The sequence below is a fragment of the Otolemur garnettii genome, unplaced genomic scaffold, assembly GCF_000181295.1.
Source record: "Otolemur garnettii isolate 467f Iridium unplaced genomic scaffold, OtoGar3 scaffold00035, whole genome shotgun sequence".
Lineage (NCBI taxonomy): Eukaryota > Metazoa > Chordata > Mammalia > Primates > Galagidae > Otolemur > Otolemur garnettii.
In genome coordinates this window covers 3,872,901-3,887,775 of record NW_003852430.1, presented here as the reverse complement: position 1 = coordinate 3,887,775, position 14,875 = coordinate 3,872,901, and the positions used below count along the sequence as shown (strand labels likewise).

At 36.2% G+C, this 14,875-nt stretch overlaps 1 protein-coding gene across 1 annotated transcript in view; it reads right to left on the bottom strand.

Annotated features, from left to right (window-relative positions):
* Positions 1-14,875, bottom strand: part of GFRAL (GDNF family receptor alpha like) — a 50,756-nt gene that overhangs the window by 14,804 nt on the left and 21,077 nt on the right. Inside the window, exon 6 of the mRNA XM_003789695.2 lies at positions 11,471-11,721. Coding sequence (XP_003789743.2) covers positions 11,471-11,721 — 251 coding nt within the window. The remainder of the gene's footprint in view (positions 1-11,470; positions 11,722-14,875) is intronic.

Below are 14,875 nucleotides of genomic sequence, written 5' to 3'. Positions count from 1 at the left end.
CTTAGTCAAATCTTCAGAAGATCGAAGGAATTGGGTTTCTCTCTGTAATCTGGTTTTAAATTACCCAAATCAAAATAGGTAATGATCCCCTATATCTATGTATGTATACTTACCAACACAAAGGCCAACAGACACATAATCACTTAAATCACACACATACATAAGAGTGCCTGCTCAAAGCGGCAATAATGTCCCACATAATTACATTTGTAGGTGGCAAAAGTTCCACTTTGTATTTTGAATGTTCTTAGGTGAGAATTGTTGTGTTTCTTGCTACAAATATGCAGCTTTATAGATTTTAACACCCAAGTAGTAGAAGCAAAGAAACAGGCCTGGTTGTGATTGTGTAGTGAGACTGGGACATATTATAAGCTGAGACTTTTAAAATTTGAAAAACAAAGCATCAAAAGGTAATCTAGAGCTAGAGAAACTCTTTTACTCCAAACCTCAATTTAGATCTCGGAAAGGATGAGTATTTTTCCAAGGGCATATAAGGAAGTAACACGGGCTTTCTTAAAATTTTAGTATAATCATAGGAAGGGAAAATTATTGTAAACTACTGGTCTTTGGGCATTAAAAATTACTCCAGAGGTGGCCCTATTTACAGGCAGAGTAGAGTTTGCTAAAATGTACCAGTTAAGTTTGCTCAAACTTAACCTCATTTAGCTAACCAAGGAGATAAGGACACGCCTAATATCAGATTTCATCTGTTTCTCTGAAACCATTACCAGAATTTAGTATGTAAGAAATTTTAGCTCTAGGGAGAGAACAACTGCTTTCTAATACCAAGAGGAAGAATTATGGCAAGAACCTGTTCCCTAGGGTTTCATTATTTATATCATACTCAGTTGCCTTATATCAACACACTTTTCAGAATCTCTTTTTATATATCTACCTGTCCCCTGGGAGACGGAACACTTATAATTAAATGATAATTGTAAATGTTGCATTATAAGGTGAGTTCTGTATATTATATTGGCTAAAAATCTCAGCTTCTTGTTCCAAAAACTGCTTGGTTTAAATTCTGGCTCTGTTGTCTTTCTGGGTAAAAGAAAGAAGACCTACTCACTTGTATAAGTAGAGTTAATTAAGGCATACACACTGAATAGAATAGTGTCTGACATAGAGTAAGCATTCAATTAGATCTCAAAATCTTGAGCTAACAAAAGACAGATCATCTAGCACTCATGGTCAGATGTAGTTTTAAAAGGGAAAGTAGTATCTTTAGATGTTTATCCTTTGTAGCTCCACTTTTCTTCACGTCATTTCATAATATTGACATAATGCAAGAAATTTTCTTGCTGTTGATGACATGGTATGATTATTTTCAAGGGTTTTTCAGATCCTAATACTATTAACATTAATGCAATCTTTGAAAAATCTGCTTCTAGACATTAGTAATTCACTCTTCCTGCAGTGTCTTTGAAGCAGGTGATACTGTGTTTGAAAACACAAACCCCTGATAGCCATCACTTTGCATCAGAAGTGACATCACATGTAAAGCCAGTTGCACAGGTAACCTCATCCACGGGCTTCACCTCTTTACTCTGAAGACTGGTCCCTCCAGGCCAGCCCCAGGTATGCCTTTAAGGAAGTTGGGACATTCCACATGGTCCAGTCTGGTAGCTGGTCCAGTCTTCTATTACTTGGAGAAAGATAAACAAATCTAGAATGAACTTAAGGACCTGAGATTTTCCTATTTGCAAAGTTCTGATGCAAATTTCAACCACCAGGACCAAAGTGTCCTCTACAGTTGCCAAAGTTACCATGAAACTATGACTTGCTCAAATATATCCAGGTTTCAAGTTGGATGCTCAGAAAAGTAGCCTTATCTGGCTGATCTCCCCCCATCCCACCTGTTGGATGCTCTTTACCTCCAAGCCTAATCTCGCTCAGTGTCGAGCAGACACACTACACTTCTTTCCAAACATTGTGTTGTATGCTGAAAATTAAGTGATGACACTGTTCATCTGTTTTCTGACTCTTGACTTTTATCCACCCAATCAGTTGTTATCAGTGCAGACAATATAATTGTGGGCCCAGTGAGAATTCTCCCAGTGTTCTGAGTCTACTTTTTCAAGTTTATAACATGACAATCTTGATACTAATGCTTCTGGGACATAGCAATAATTTATACTTAATAAAAAGCAGGTATCACCTCACTATTCTTTAATCAAAACCAGTGCCTCTCTTGCTGTAAGTCTAAGGATATTTTATTGCATGGGGATAAAGGTGAGTATCTTTTGTTCCACTGACTTGGTAAGCAAATTTACAAACATTTAAGAATCATGATACAAGGGATGGTACCTCAAAGAAAGTGATGTTGAAACCCCTCATAGAGAAGTACAGTAGTAGTAAGAGAACATTGCCAGACTCTGGCTGATTTTCAGGAAAAAAGTCAATGTATGCTCCAAAGCAGTGGCTCCTAACACTGATACTTAGACAAACAATCCCAGCATCATCTAGGAGCTTGTGACACATGTAAAGCCCCCATTTCACCTCGAGCCTATTGAATCGGAAATTCTGTGGGTGGTGATCCAGTCAGAAGGCCTTCATGTGGTTTTAAGGCAGCGTAAGTTTGAGATGCACAGCTCTAAGCCACTGTCTGAAGGACAATTTTAGAAAATCTTAAGACCATCTGCTTGAAAGTTTTCAAAACCCTGATATACCCAGTGCCCATGAAAAACAGATTACTAGATTGTCACAACATAGCATTTCAGTGGGTTGGTCTTTATCTCAGCAGCAGACAAGGCATTATGTACACTCATGTGTAACACTGACCAGGATACGCTCTAAGAAATGCTTCATTTGGTGATTTTGTCACTGTCTGAACATCATGGAGTCTAGTTACACGACCTACGTGTCATAGTTGATAACTCACCAAGGCTATATGGTATAGCTCCTGCTCATGGCTAGCAACCTGAGCGGCATGTGACTGTATGGATACTATACGTACAACCCGATGGTATTTGTGTATCTACACATAGGAAGGGTACCGAAAAGTGGAGTATTATAACCTTATGGGACCATCATTGTATTCACTATCTGTCATTGGTCTAAACATGGTTATGTGGCCCGTGACTATATAGGTATAATAGGACACACACACACACACACACGCGCGCATATGTAATTTTTTTTTTGTAAAATGACCGTAAGAAGCTGTCTAGGTCATTGCTACTCAAGTGTGAGTCTTAAATCAGTAGCAGCAACCTCACTCAGTTGCCTGTTAGAAAGGCAGCTCTCAGTACCCATCCCAGACCTACTGAATCAGAATCTGCATTTTAAATGGAAACCATGCGGTCTTAGGCATGGTAGTTTGTGACTGACTTCCCTGCTCAATCATATGCCCTAAAACCAAAGATAAGAACTGATGTAAGGAGTCACTTTAGCATCTTCCAGAAATTATTGTCTTCCCATATCACCTGTGTGACATCATAATGACTATGCAAAACATTATTGCACCAAATATTATTGATCTGTGTGATTTTCAAATCCCTTAAAATCTATAGTAAGAGTTAATATTAACTGAGTTTTATCAGGCTCCTGATACTTCTTTACTGATACAATACTTGCACCAATATTCTAGTTTAGAAATTTTATTATAATTTCCATTTGACAGTGGAAATTGAGGCAAAAGAGAGCAAATAACTTGTTTGTGGGTCCTTATCTTGTAAATGATGGAGAAGTTATTTGTACCCAGATATATTGGTGCTATACTGCCTGTCTAAGGCAGTACTATGTAAAAAGGTTCATTGGCAATTCCAAACATAGCACTTGATGAGTCGAGACATTGTTCTCCTCATTGTTTTTAGTCAAAATTCATAAGTCAGGCTGAGGAAGATGGAGAGCGAAAGAAGAGGACTTCTCATATTAATATTTTCGATTTGAAATCTAATAAAGTTTAAATACATCATTTATCCCTGAGGACCAAATCCAAAGATCTAAAATTCTGTATATTCATTAAGTAGCATGAAAACCAAAAGTTGCAAAATTTACCAGGACTCTGAATTATTGCATTTGATGGTATCATGAACTAATATTAAAGAAATGGCTTATTAGTTTTTATTATTCTTTTTCTTGCTTATTTAATACCAGTGTCCCTGTTCTCTAAAGAATTCAAAATAACACAAATAATAAAAAACATGATGCTTAAAGAATAATCACTGATTTCTAAGAGGAAAAACATACATTTACAATTGAGTGTCTATGAATATGATGGACTACAAATTCACGATGGAGACACTTTAATCTGGAAAATACAAAATACTGCACTGTTTAGACTCTATGTTATAAATATGAATACAGACTTGACTCAAGGTTATTCTGTTGAATGTTTCCTGGAAAACCAAGAGTCTTTTTTAGCACCTGGACTGAATTTGAAGGAAACTGGACTTGAATTAGAGTTTTGTGTAGAAACCAAGAAAAAGTCAGCGGTTTTGGCTAGATGAAGTGATTTATTTAAAGCCAAAACTTAACATAAAGCTCCTGAAATGCTAACTTATAAGAATTGGCTATAACAGAAGGCAGTGTGCACGTGTGCCTGTGTGTGCATGACAGAGAGAGAGGAAGACAGAAAGAGACTTTTGCAATGGAAACATCTTTCAAAATTCACTTAGGTCACTGTTTTATTTGCAGTCCTAATCTTCTGTTCTGAGACAGCCATTGATCAAATACCAATAAAAAAATAAAATAAGAATTCACAAAAGTGAGTTTGGGCCTGTTCTTAATCCATTTTGCACAGTCTTGAAATTATTTCATTTAAAATAAGGTTACCATTTTATGTATTTCAGAAAAGTATATAAAACTATGTATCATCCACCTCCATATATAAGCCAGTGTGTTTAAAGTACCTTCTACAAAAATGTTCACTAATGGAATGTTCTTTTTAAATCCAGCCCCTCACTGGGAATAGACAGATGAAATGTTGTAAGGCAAGATGAAATGCAGCCAAATGAGTCATCTCTGCACTGAACGCTTTCATGAGATGAATATAACAGTCTTACGAGCATCTTGATATCTAAGAAGAGGCATCAATAGACAGATGGGTCAGACGTATGGCAATAAAAAAGAAATTAAATAGTAGAAACAGGCAGAAGTCAGAAGGCTCTTAAGCGTCTCCAAATACTGTACACATTTTTAGGAGATTTTATGTTAATATTTCACAAAAGCCAGCTGGTTCTGCAAATCCCATGGGAACCATCTTCTGTCATCCTTATATTAACAGATACAGCCAGCCACATCATGGCTCATTACGGGGAAGCACACAGTTAAGAGCAAAAAATATGTGAGAATCAACTGCTTATTTACAGTGTTGACACCACTCAAGGATCAACCATAAAATATTTTCCTACTATTCAGACTCTTTGAAAAGTAAATCCATAAAGAGGAAAAGTGGCAGAAAATATAAGGGGCTTGACATGTTTTTATTAAAGTGAGCAGTAGCAGCCTGGACTTGTTTCCTGATTCTTTTGCTCAAATATTTGAATTTAAAATACCAAGTTAAGCGGAACCATAAAGGATTGAGGCTTTTAATGGAGAAGCTGTATTATTTGGAGAGTTCTAATAAGGAAAAGAAACACAGTGGTATTCAAGAACAGCGCTGCCATGTAGATAAGGTAGACATTCATCTATTCACTCCTTCATTCATTCACAATTTGAGTAGCAAAGGTGTAGCGACAATTTTCTGGGGGGCACTGAGGTGATGCAGGCCACCTTGAGAACTAAGTAGTATTAGCCTTATTAGTCTTGCCTTTCTGAGCACAGACGTTTCTCATTCCCTGAAAGGTGTGAGTGAAAAGAGGCTCTGAGACCTACAGCTAGTGACTGGGTTTTTCTCACATGTGGAATAGAGCACTGGTTCCCAAACTTGGTTGAAAATCAGAACCACCTGGGTGATATTTTGTTAAGACAGATTTCTGAGCTCCACCTCAGGGCTGTTGAATTAGAATTACTGAGGCTAAATACTTATGTTTAAAAAAACATTCTCTAGATATTTCTGAGGACTAGTCATATTTAAGAACCAGAAATTCAATGTCCATTAAGACCACTCGGTAGTTGGGGATTATCTTCATGATCATCCGTTTCCTCATTAATAATGGAAAAATGTTTACCAATGGAGTTGGGGAACAAGCTGGCTTTAGTGAAAGCTTAATATAGAAACTGTAGGACACTGTTGGTGGGAAGGTAAATTAGTACAGCCATTATGGAAAACAGTATGAGTTTTCTCGAAAAATTAAAAATAGAACTACCAAACGATTCAGCATTGAATGTATATTCAAAGGGAATGAGATCAGGATGTCGAAGAGATTCCTGCATTTCATGTTTATTGCAGCACAATAGCCAAGCTATGGGATCAGCCTACCTCACTGTCTATCAGTGTATAACTAAAGAAAATGTAGCATAGTTACACTGTGGAATACTATTCAACCACATAAAGGAAGGAAATCGTGGCTAGGCATAGTGGATCACACCTGAAATCTTACCACTCTGGGAGGCCTAGGCAAGTGGATTACTTGAGCTCAGGAGTTCAAGACCAGCCTGTGCAGAGCAAACCCCATCTCTACTTCAAATAGAAAAACTAGCCAGGCATTGTGGTAGGTGCCTGTAGTCCCAGCAATTCAGGAGGCTGAGGCAAGAGGATTTCTTGAGTAATCCTCAAGAGTTTGAGGTTGCTGTGAGCTAAGACACTACAGCACTCTAACCAGCATGACACAGTGAGATTTTGTCTCAAAAAAAAAAAAAAAAAAAAAAGAAAGAAAGAAAGAACAGAAAAAGAAGAAAATATTGCTGTTTACAAAAAATCCAGCTAAACATGGAGGACATTATGTTATGTGAAATAAGCTCAGCACAGAAAGATAAATACAACATGATCTTAACCACATATGGGATTGAAAAAACTTGATCTCACAGATGAAGAGAGTGAAATGGTGGTTACTATAGGCTGGGGAAATGTAGGTCAAAGAATGAATAATTATAGTTAGACAGGAGGAGTAAGTTCAAGAGATCTTGTATCACTTGGTGACTGTAGTTAGTGATGATTTATTATATTGTTGGAAATTCTAAGAGAGATGGCTTTCCTCATAAAAATGTTCAATATGTGAGGTAATATATTTGTTAATTAGATTTAAATATTTCACGATGTATACATACTTCAAAACATTATGCATGAAAAATCCCTACAATTTTATATGTCAATTTTTGGAAAATAAATTTGAGGGAAAAACAGAACATAAGAAATAACCCCCTAAAATGTAGATGTTCTTTGTAAAGCATCAAACAAAAGAAACTCAGTGACCCAATGATTCTGTTCTGAATCCAGAGACAAAACAATGGCTTTAAAGGCAGAATGTTTATAAATATATAATAAAAGAATTATATTCCTTGAGTTGGGAAGCAAGGCCATGCTGTCCATTGTAGGGGACTATTAGACATTTGAAACCGTTGCTCCTACTGGGTATTATCAGATACATGAAGTTATCGGTTCTCAGGAGGGTGATCCCAGTGTCTCAGTGCTTGCTATAAATGGACAGCTTCCATACCACATGCCCACTTAGCAGTGATCCTAGAGGACAATGGTGAAGGTAAATCCTTTCCACAGGAAGAGTATGAGCTCCTGACTATTCTTTTGATATGGTAAGAAAAGTGGCTAGAAGTAAAATTCATGGTCATTGGCACATTGATTGGTAAGAGAGGCAAAAGAATAAACTTGGAAGATTGTAAAAAAAAGAAAGGAGAAAGGGTTGTGAAAGGACATATGGTGGTGACTCAAAGTGGGCAGATTTTTGTATCTCAGATTAATGCCTAGCAGAGAGTGCCTCCTACAGAGAAAGCCCTTTATGGCCAGATAAACTAGCAATTTATCCAGTGCAGGTGGGTAAGGACCTCTCCTCAGCCACCCCATGCTTATGCAATGCGCATGAAGAGATTAGCTATGGTGACAAGGATGGCAGCCATGTGTGGGCCCAACAGAATGCATTCCCTCTCTGTAGGCTGACTTATCAAGGTTCTGCCAGTGCTGAATGATAGCCCTCCAAGCAGTGCCAGAGACCTGTACTGAGCCCTTACTTTGGCAGGTTGGTGGCAGATTGATGATACAACAACGCTTCTACTTGAAAGAAGCAGTGAAGTTTCCCTAAAGGAATTCATGTCTACTCAGGATGTGGATTTGTCTTCCTTTCTTAACATCAAAATGCTTCCCCAAATGCCTGCTCTGCCTTCATGCATCTGCAATCTGAGAGCTCATCTTGGACCTCACACCTTCCCTCTGCAGTGCTTTTCTGCCACTACAGCATGACATGTACACGAGCCTCCACTCAGCATCCACGAACACACTAAACGCAAGTCTCTGGGAATCAAGGCTCAGGGGCCATCCCAGAGAAGTGAGGATCCAAAGGTTAAGTTCTTTCCCTTCTTTAATGACAACAGTTTTGCAATACATCTCTCAAAGCATCTAGGTCCCCAAAGGAGCAAAGTCCAGTTACCTGAATTAGAAGACTACTCAACTCCACATCTTTGTACTGACTATTGACTCTTCCTCTTCTTTACATATGCCCAAAGAAGCGACTACACGCAAGTTTTTTTTTACACTTTGTTCCATTTATAATTGCCACATTCAAAGATGATTTGAAGGCTTCTAGCACCCTGTTAACTAGAGTAATAATTAAATATGAAAAGTTTTAGGAGGACAGTTTATAGGTTTTATTGGGGATGTGGTGGCAGAGACTGGCTAACTGTTCAGTGAAGTCACTTTTCCTTTCTACCAGATATAGAGCTAAACTTACATTTTCGGCTTCCCCACAGATAAATATATGTACAATACATTTGATGGGCCTGTAAAAGTCCCCACAGCAATTTTTTTTGGCATCTTTTCAGCGAATAGTCATCTTTGAACTTTGAAGAGGGCAAAACCACACAGTGGAAGAATTTGGAATCACTAAATACCTGTGCAACACCTAAATTCCTCTAACTCCCACACTCCATTCCTCCCCTTCCCTAGGTAATTATATTTTATGTAAGAGTGAAATTAATTCTTGTTTTGGTCTACTGATATTTGAGGTGTCATAAGTTATAGAAGCTAGTGACATCTTAGCCTATATTAGTGGTTCTCAACCTTCCTAATATGGTGACCTTTTAATACAGTTACTCATGTTGTGATGACCCCTAACCATAAAATTATTTTTATTGCTATTTCATAACTGTAATTCTGCTACTGTTATGAACAATAATGTAAATATCTGATATGTGGGATGTATTTTCATTGGTTGCAACCCACAGGTTGAGAACTGCTGGCCTACATAAAACTTGGCACCTTAAAATACGGATACTGCCATAATATAAACCTGGAGTATACAAAATTGTCTTTATGGTTAGGTGGTGAGGAAATGCACATTGGAGATGATTTAAAATATATGTTGAGGATATGCTTAGGCCACATGCAAATATTATAGCATAGCATATAAAAGATTCAAACATGAACATGTTTTGTTATCCAGACAGTTCTGGAGCCAATCCCCCACTGATACCAAGAAACAACTATACTGAAAACTGTGACCAAAGGCCTCTGAGATTGATTTAATTCTATAATCCTGTCATTTGAAATTCCTAGTTTTAGTAGGCAATATTTAAAGGCAAAACTTTAGTATTGCTATGCCACTGAAGAAAAGTTTTGAATTTTCATTTTCTTAAAACATTCATATATTACTTTAAGGTCTATCTATGTTCATTTCCACTGCCATTACATAAATAGTTTTTATTTCTTGTTACCATAGCCAAACACCATGAAAGTCAAATGCAATTAAACTTAAATATACGTGTTCTATTAGACTCATAGAAAATTCCTGTTGGCCATTGCTCACTTAGAGACTCTAGACAAAGATAGAAGACAGTACACAAAGAACATGCATTAAATTCCTAAGTACACATTCTCATCTGTAAAATAAACAGTAACTTCAGAAAATGTTTTCCACATCATCATTATATTAAAATGGTTCATGGGTGGATATGTTAAAGACTGAGAAGAGAAGGACTAAATTAAAGACTGAACATATTGTACATAGGCTAGGGCAGCCATGTATAGCAGAATGTTAAATTCATGACCTCTGATAAATCCCATCTGGAATATCCACAGCCCTGTCCTCTCCCACAGTGACTCTGAGGTTTGCTATGTGATTTGCTTTGTCCAGTGAAATAGTTACAAATGTGACAATAGCTGAGACTTGAAAAATACCTGTTCACTGGGGCTTAGCCACTAGGAACTTTGCTGCTGCCATGGAAAATTTCCAGGATGTACTGCTGAAGATGCCACAGAAAGAGAGCCACAACATCCCAGCCAACAGTGCATGCTCTACAGTATCTCAGTGTTTTCAGCCTCACTAAGAGCTACCAGATAAAGATATTTGTACCAGAATGTTCACTGCAGCTCAATTCATAATTGCTAGGTCATGGAAGAAGCCCAAGTGCCCATCGACCCATGAATGGATCAGTAAATTGTGGTATATGTACACCATGGAATACTATGCAGCCATTAAGAAAGATGGAGACTTTACCTCCTTCATGTTTACATGGATGGAGCTGGAAAATGTTCTTCTTAGCAAAGTATCTCAAGAATGGAAGAAAAAGTGCTCAACCCTATTATGTAATGTACTCAACCCTATTATGAAGCTAATTTGTAGCTTTCATATGAAAGCTATAACCCAACTTTAGCCCAAGAATATGGGGAAAGGGGAAAGGGAGGGGAGAGGATGGGTGGAGGGAGGGTGATTGGTGGGATGACACCTATGGCTTATCCTAAAAGGGTATATGTGAATCTTTCTAAATGTAGAATATAAATGTCTTAACACATTAACTAAGAAAATGACATGAAGGCTATGTTAACCAGTTGGATGAAAGTATTTCGATTGTATATAGAAACAACACACTGTACCCCATGATAGCATTAATGTGCACAACTATGATTTAATACAAAATAAATAAAAATTTAAAAAAAAAAGAGCTACCAGATAGCAACATGAGTGATTCCATACAACACAAGAGGAGCCATTCAGCTGAGTCCAGCCCAGTGTGCAGAATCTTGAGCAAAGGAATGGCGACTGTGTTAAGCCATTTACTTTGGGGTTGTTACTTAACAATAATAGATACCTGATATATCCAGTTATCAGATAGGATAAGCCTTCTGTACCATTGACATCGAAATCAATAAATGATAAGTAAGCGTAATTTATCATAAACATTTTTAAAAATTGTACTACTTTCTGCTAAGTGAGTGAGATAGTAAATATGCAGAAGACAATCAGAAAATGGATTTTCAAATGCAATAGCAAACGCAAAAATATCTTTGCGAACAAACTTTCTGTTCGGGATTACCTCTTTATACAGAATAGTCAAAACCATGATACACATGCATATGACTGTGTTGTATATGTGGGGAGACAGAGAAGGGGAGTGAAAGAATTTTATTTGGGGAACTTACTGAAACATGATTTTCTATGAAGCATATGCTGGAAAATCTTGCACAAAGATTCTTCACTTTGTCTAATGTTCCTACAGGTGCACTGTGCTTGAAGGACAGTCCCGAGGGTGCCTATGTAAGCAGCTTTGCAGTCATCACTTCCTGAGCAGGTGAGGTCCCGTTTGCTTAAGGTCCTAAAGCAGGTCTCATCTTCATGGCACTTTCTCATCACTCGCTGCCAGCATTTTGACTGAAATGTACTATAGCGCCTCCTAGATAAACGGTGAGGAAAGGGAATTAGCCCCTGAATAACATATTTCACTTAACACGTGCTTTCTCACCTAATGAAAGACTGATAGAAAACAAAAGACCTCCTGCATGCCAGTATATAGTTAAGAACTAAATGTTTCCATTCTAATTTCCCAATTGGAAACGTGGAAGAAAAAGTAGAGGAAGTTTGTGAATTATTGTCCTTTTGTGATGCAAGACAAAACTATGTTTGGGAGTCTCTGGATGGATTCTTTTTAATTACTGATTTTATTTCAATTGGTGATGATTTGCAGTATGAACTACTTGAAAGTTTTCTTAGCAATTTGTAAGCTGGATGTAGCTTTGTGGCTAGCATTTGGCCACCGTCTCACACCAAGCATTTCAAATAACACCTTTGACTTTTCAAGTGGGTCTTCCTGTAGGATGGGAGGTGCTGTACATGTTCTCAACATTTCTAAGCAGCCTAATTGGAATTTCAATATGCTTTGAGGTTCTCTGGCGACAAAAGCTAATGCAAAGCAAAACGTTATGAGCTTATTAAATGGCCATGAGAGTAATCCATTAGAACTGTATCTATTCATAACTTTTCTGATTATGGGTTTTATTCTTACTGCAATAGCTTTGAATAAAGATCTGGTTAATATACTATAACTTTTTTATTTTCTCAGTAAGAATATATTCTTATTAATGAAATCAAGAATATTAATCTTCCAAAGTAATATGTTACCATCAAACATGCATGAAAGCCCTGTGAGTACCTAACACTTGTCACGAACTTACTTGTTCATATTTAGTCAAGCACATTGTTTTTAATAATCTCATATTTAAGTCCTTTTTAATATAATGAAGTTATATTTATTAGCATTACTAAGTTTATAGTTTTATAAATTATTAAATTTGAAAATATAATGAAATCTATAGAAGTCTCATATATTCAAATGTATTATATTATTTAAATGTATGCAAATTTAATATAATGAAAATTCATTGGTATATACTACAATTTATAGTAAGAAAATATTACGTATTTCTTAACATATAACTCTGGGGCCAAAAGAACAAATATGTTCCTTTAATGCAATTAAGACATATACATATACAAGATGTCATATACGCGTAAGTTTTGAAAGCACTGATTCTCATTTAGAAGGTAGTTAGGGAATAAATCTATGTCTAGATGCCATTTAGTCTTTATTAAATGTGTTTTACTGGGGCAGTGCCTGTGGCTCAAGGAGTAGGGCACGGCCCCATATGCCAGAAGTGGCAGGTTCAAACCCAGCCCTGGCCAAAAATGGTAAAAAAAAAAAAAAGTGTGTTTTAGTAAGTTCATGATTTATCTACTCAACAAAGTTATTTCATACTTAAAACATCCTAAAATTTTGCTAAAATGTTAAATAAAAAATATTAAATTCATTTTTTATCCTCATGCATTTGATTTTTTTATAGATTTTGATTATCATCTCTTTATTGAATGTATGGCATGCAAATATTTTCTCCCATTTTATAGGTTGTGTTTTTGCTCTACTGATTGTTTTCTTGCCTGTCCAGAACTTTTAAATTTAATCCAGTCCCATTTATTTATTTTTGTTGCAGTGATTGCCTTTGAAGTCTTCATAAATCATTTGCCTAGGCTGATATCTATGAATTTTTCAACAGTTTCTTCTAGAACTCTTATAGTCTCGTGCCTTAGGTTTAAGTCTGTTATCCATCAAAAATTAATTAGATTAATGACCAATAAACATATGAAAACATGTTTAATGTCTCTAATCATCATGAAAATATAAATTAAAACCACAATGAGGTATCACCTAACTCCACTGAGAAAGACTTTTTTAAAAATAAATCATAACTGTGTACACTTATGGAGTACAATGGGCTGATCTGATATACCATGTGGAATGCTTACATCAAACTGATTAACATAACCATCACCATAACCATTATTTGTGTGGTAATACATTTATACTCTATTCTTAATAGTTTTGAAATATACCATTGCATTGTGCACAGTAGATGACCTCACTTATTGAGAACGGCTTTTATCAAAAACTCCCAAAACAACAGACGCTGATGTGGATGTGGAGAGAAAGGAACACTTACATACATATACTGAGGGTAGGGCTGAAAACTGGTATGGAAAGTAGTATGGAGAACTAAAGAACTAAAGAACTAAAAATAGACCTACCATTTGACACAGCAACCCATTACTGGGTATTTAATTAAAGGAAAAAAAAAAGTCATTATACCGAACAGGCTCACCCACTGGAATATTTATGACAGCAAAGTTGACAATCATAATAATGTAAAATCACTCAATGCCCATCAATATATGGCTGAATGAGTAAAATGTGGTATGTGTATGCCAAGGAGTACTACTCAGCCAAAAAAATAGTGAACTGATACCTTTTATAACAACCTTCATGCAACTGGAGACCATTCTTTGAAGTGAAGTATCTCGAGATGGGGTAAAAAAATCACAACATGTACTCACTATTTAACTGAAACTAATCAATCAACACCGACGTATACATTTGTGAGTAAAACTTAATGGAAAGAAGGCAAGTGGAGGTGGAGCAGAAGGAGGGATGGGTAAATTTAACCCTAGTGGGTACAATACGTACCACCCAGGGGATGGGCACACTTAAAACTTTGTACAAAAGCAATTCATGTGACTAAAAAATTGTACCCCCATAGTAAAAACAAGATATAGTTGAATCAATCATTTAAAGAAAAGAATATTTAATTACAAATTTTTAAAACACACTTTAGTATACTAGATACCGCAATCAATTGAAATTAAGAAGTTTAAATTTGGCAAAAAAATTGATAGTAAAAATTTTAATTTAGGTTTGAAATATTTTGAGGCTACAGTGTTTTATTTAGCTGTCTTTCCTTTCCATTTTGCAATTTTAATTTAGGTTTATTGTTCAAACAATGAAGTATCTAAAATAATTTTTTATGATAATTAAGGATTGTATTTTCATTTCCTTTTGGCTTTTAATTTCCACTTACATTGCAAAAGGTAAGAAAATGTGCCCTGTGGAATTTCTGTACATAGAATGTTTTCCATTTACCTTTGTAACCTGATATATAGCCACATCTTGTAAATATCTCATGATGCTAAATAAATAAGTGCATTGTGGAAATTTGCTTTTA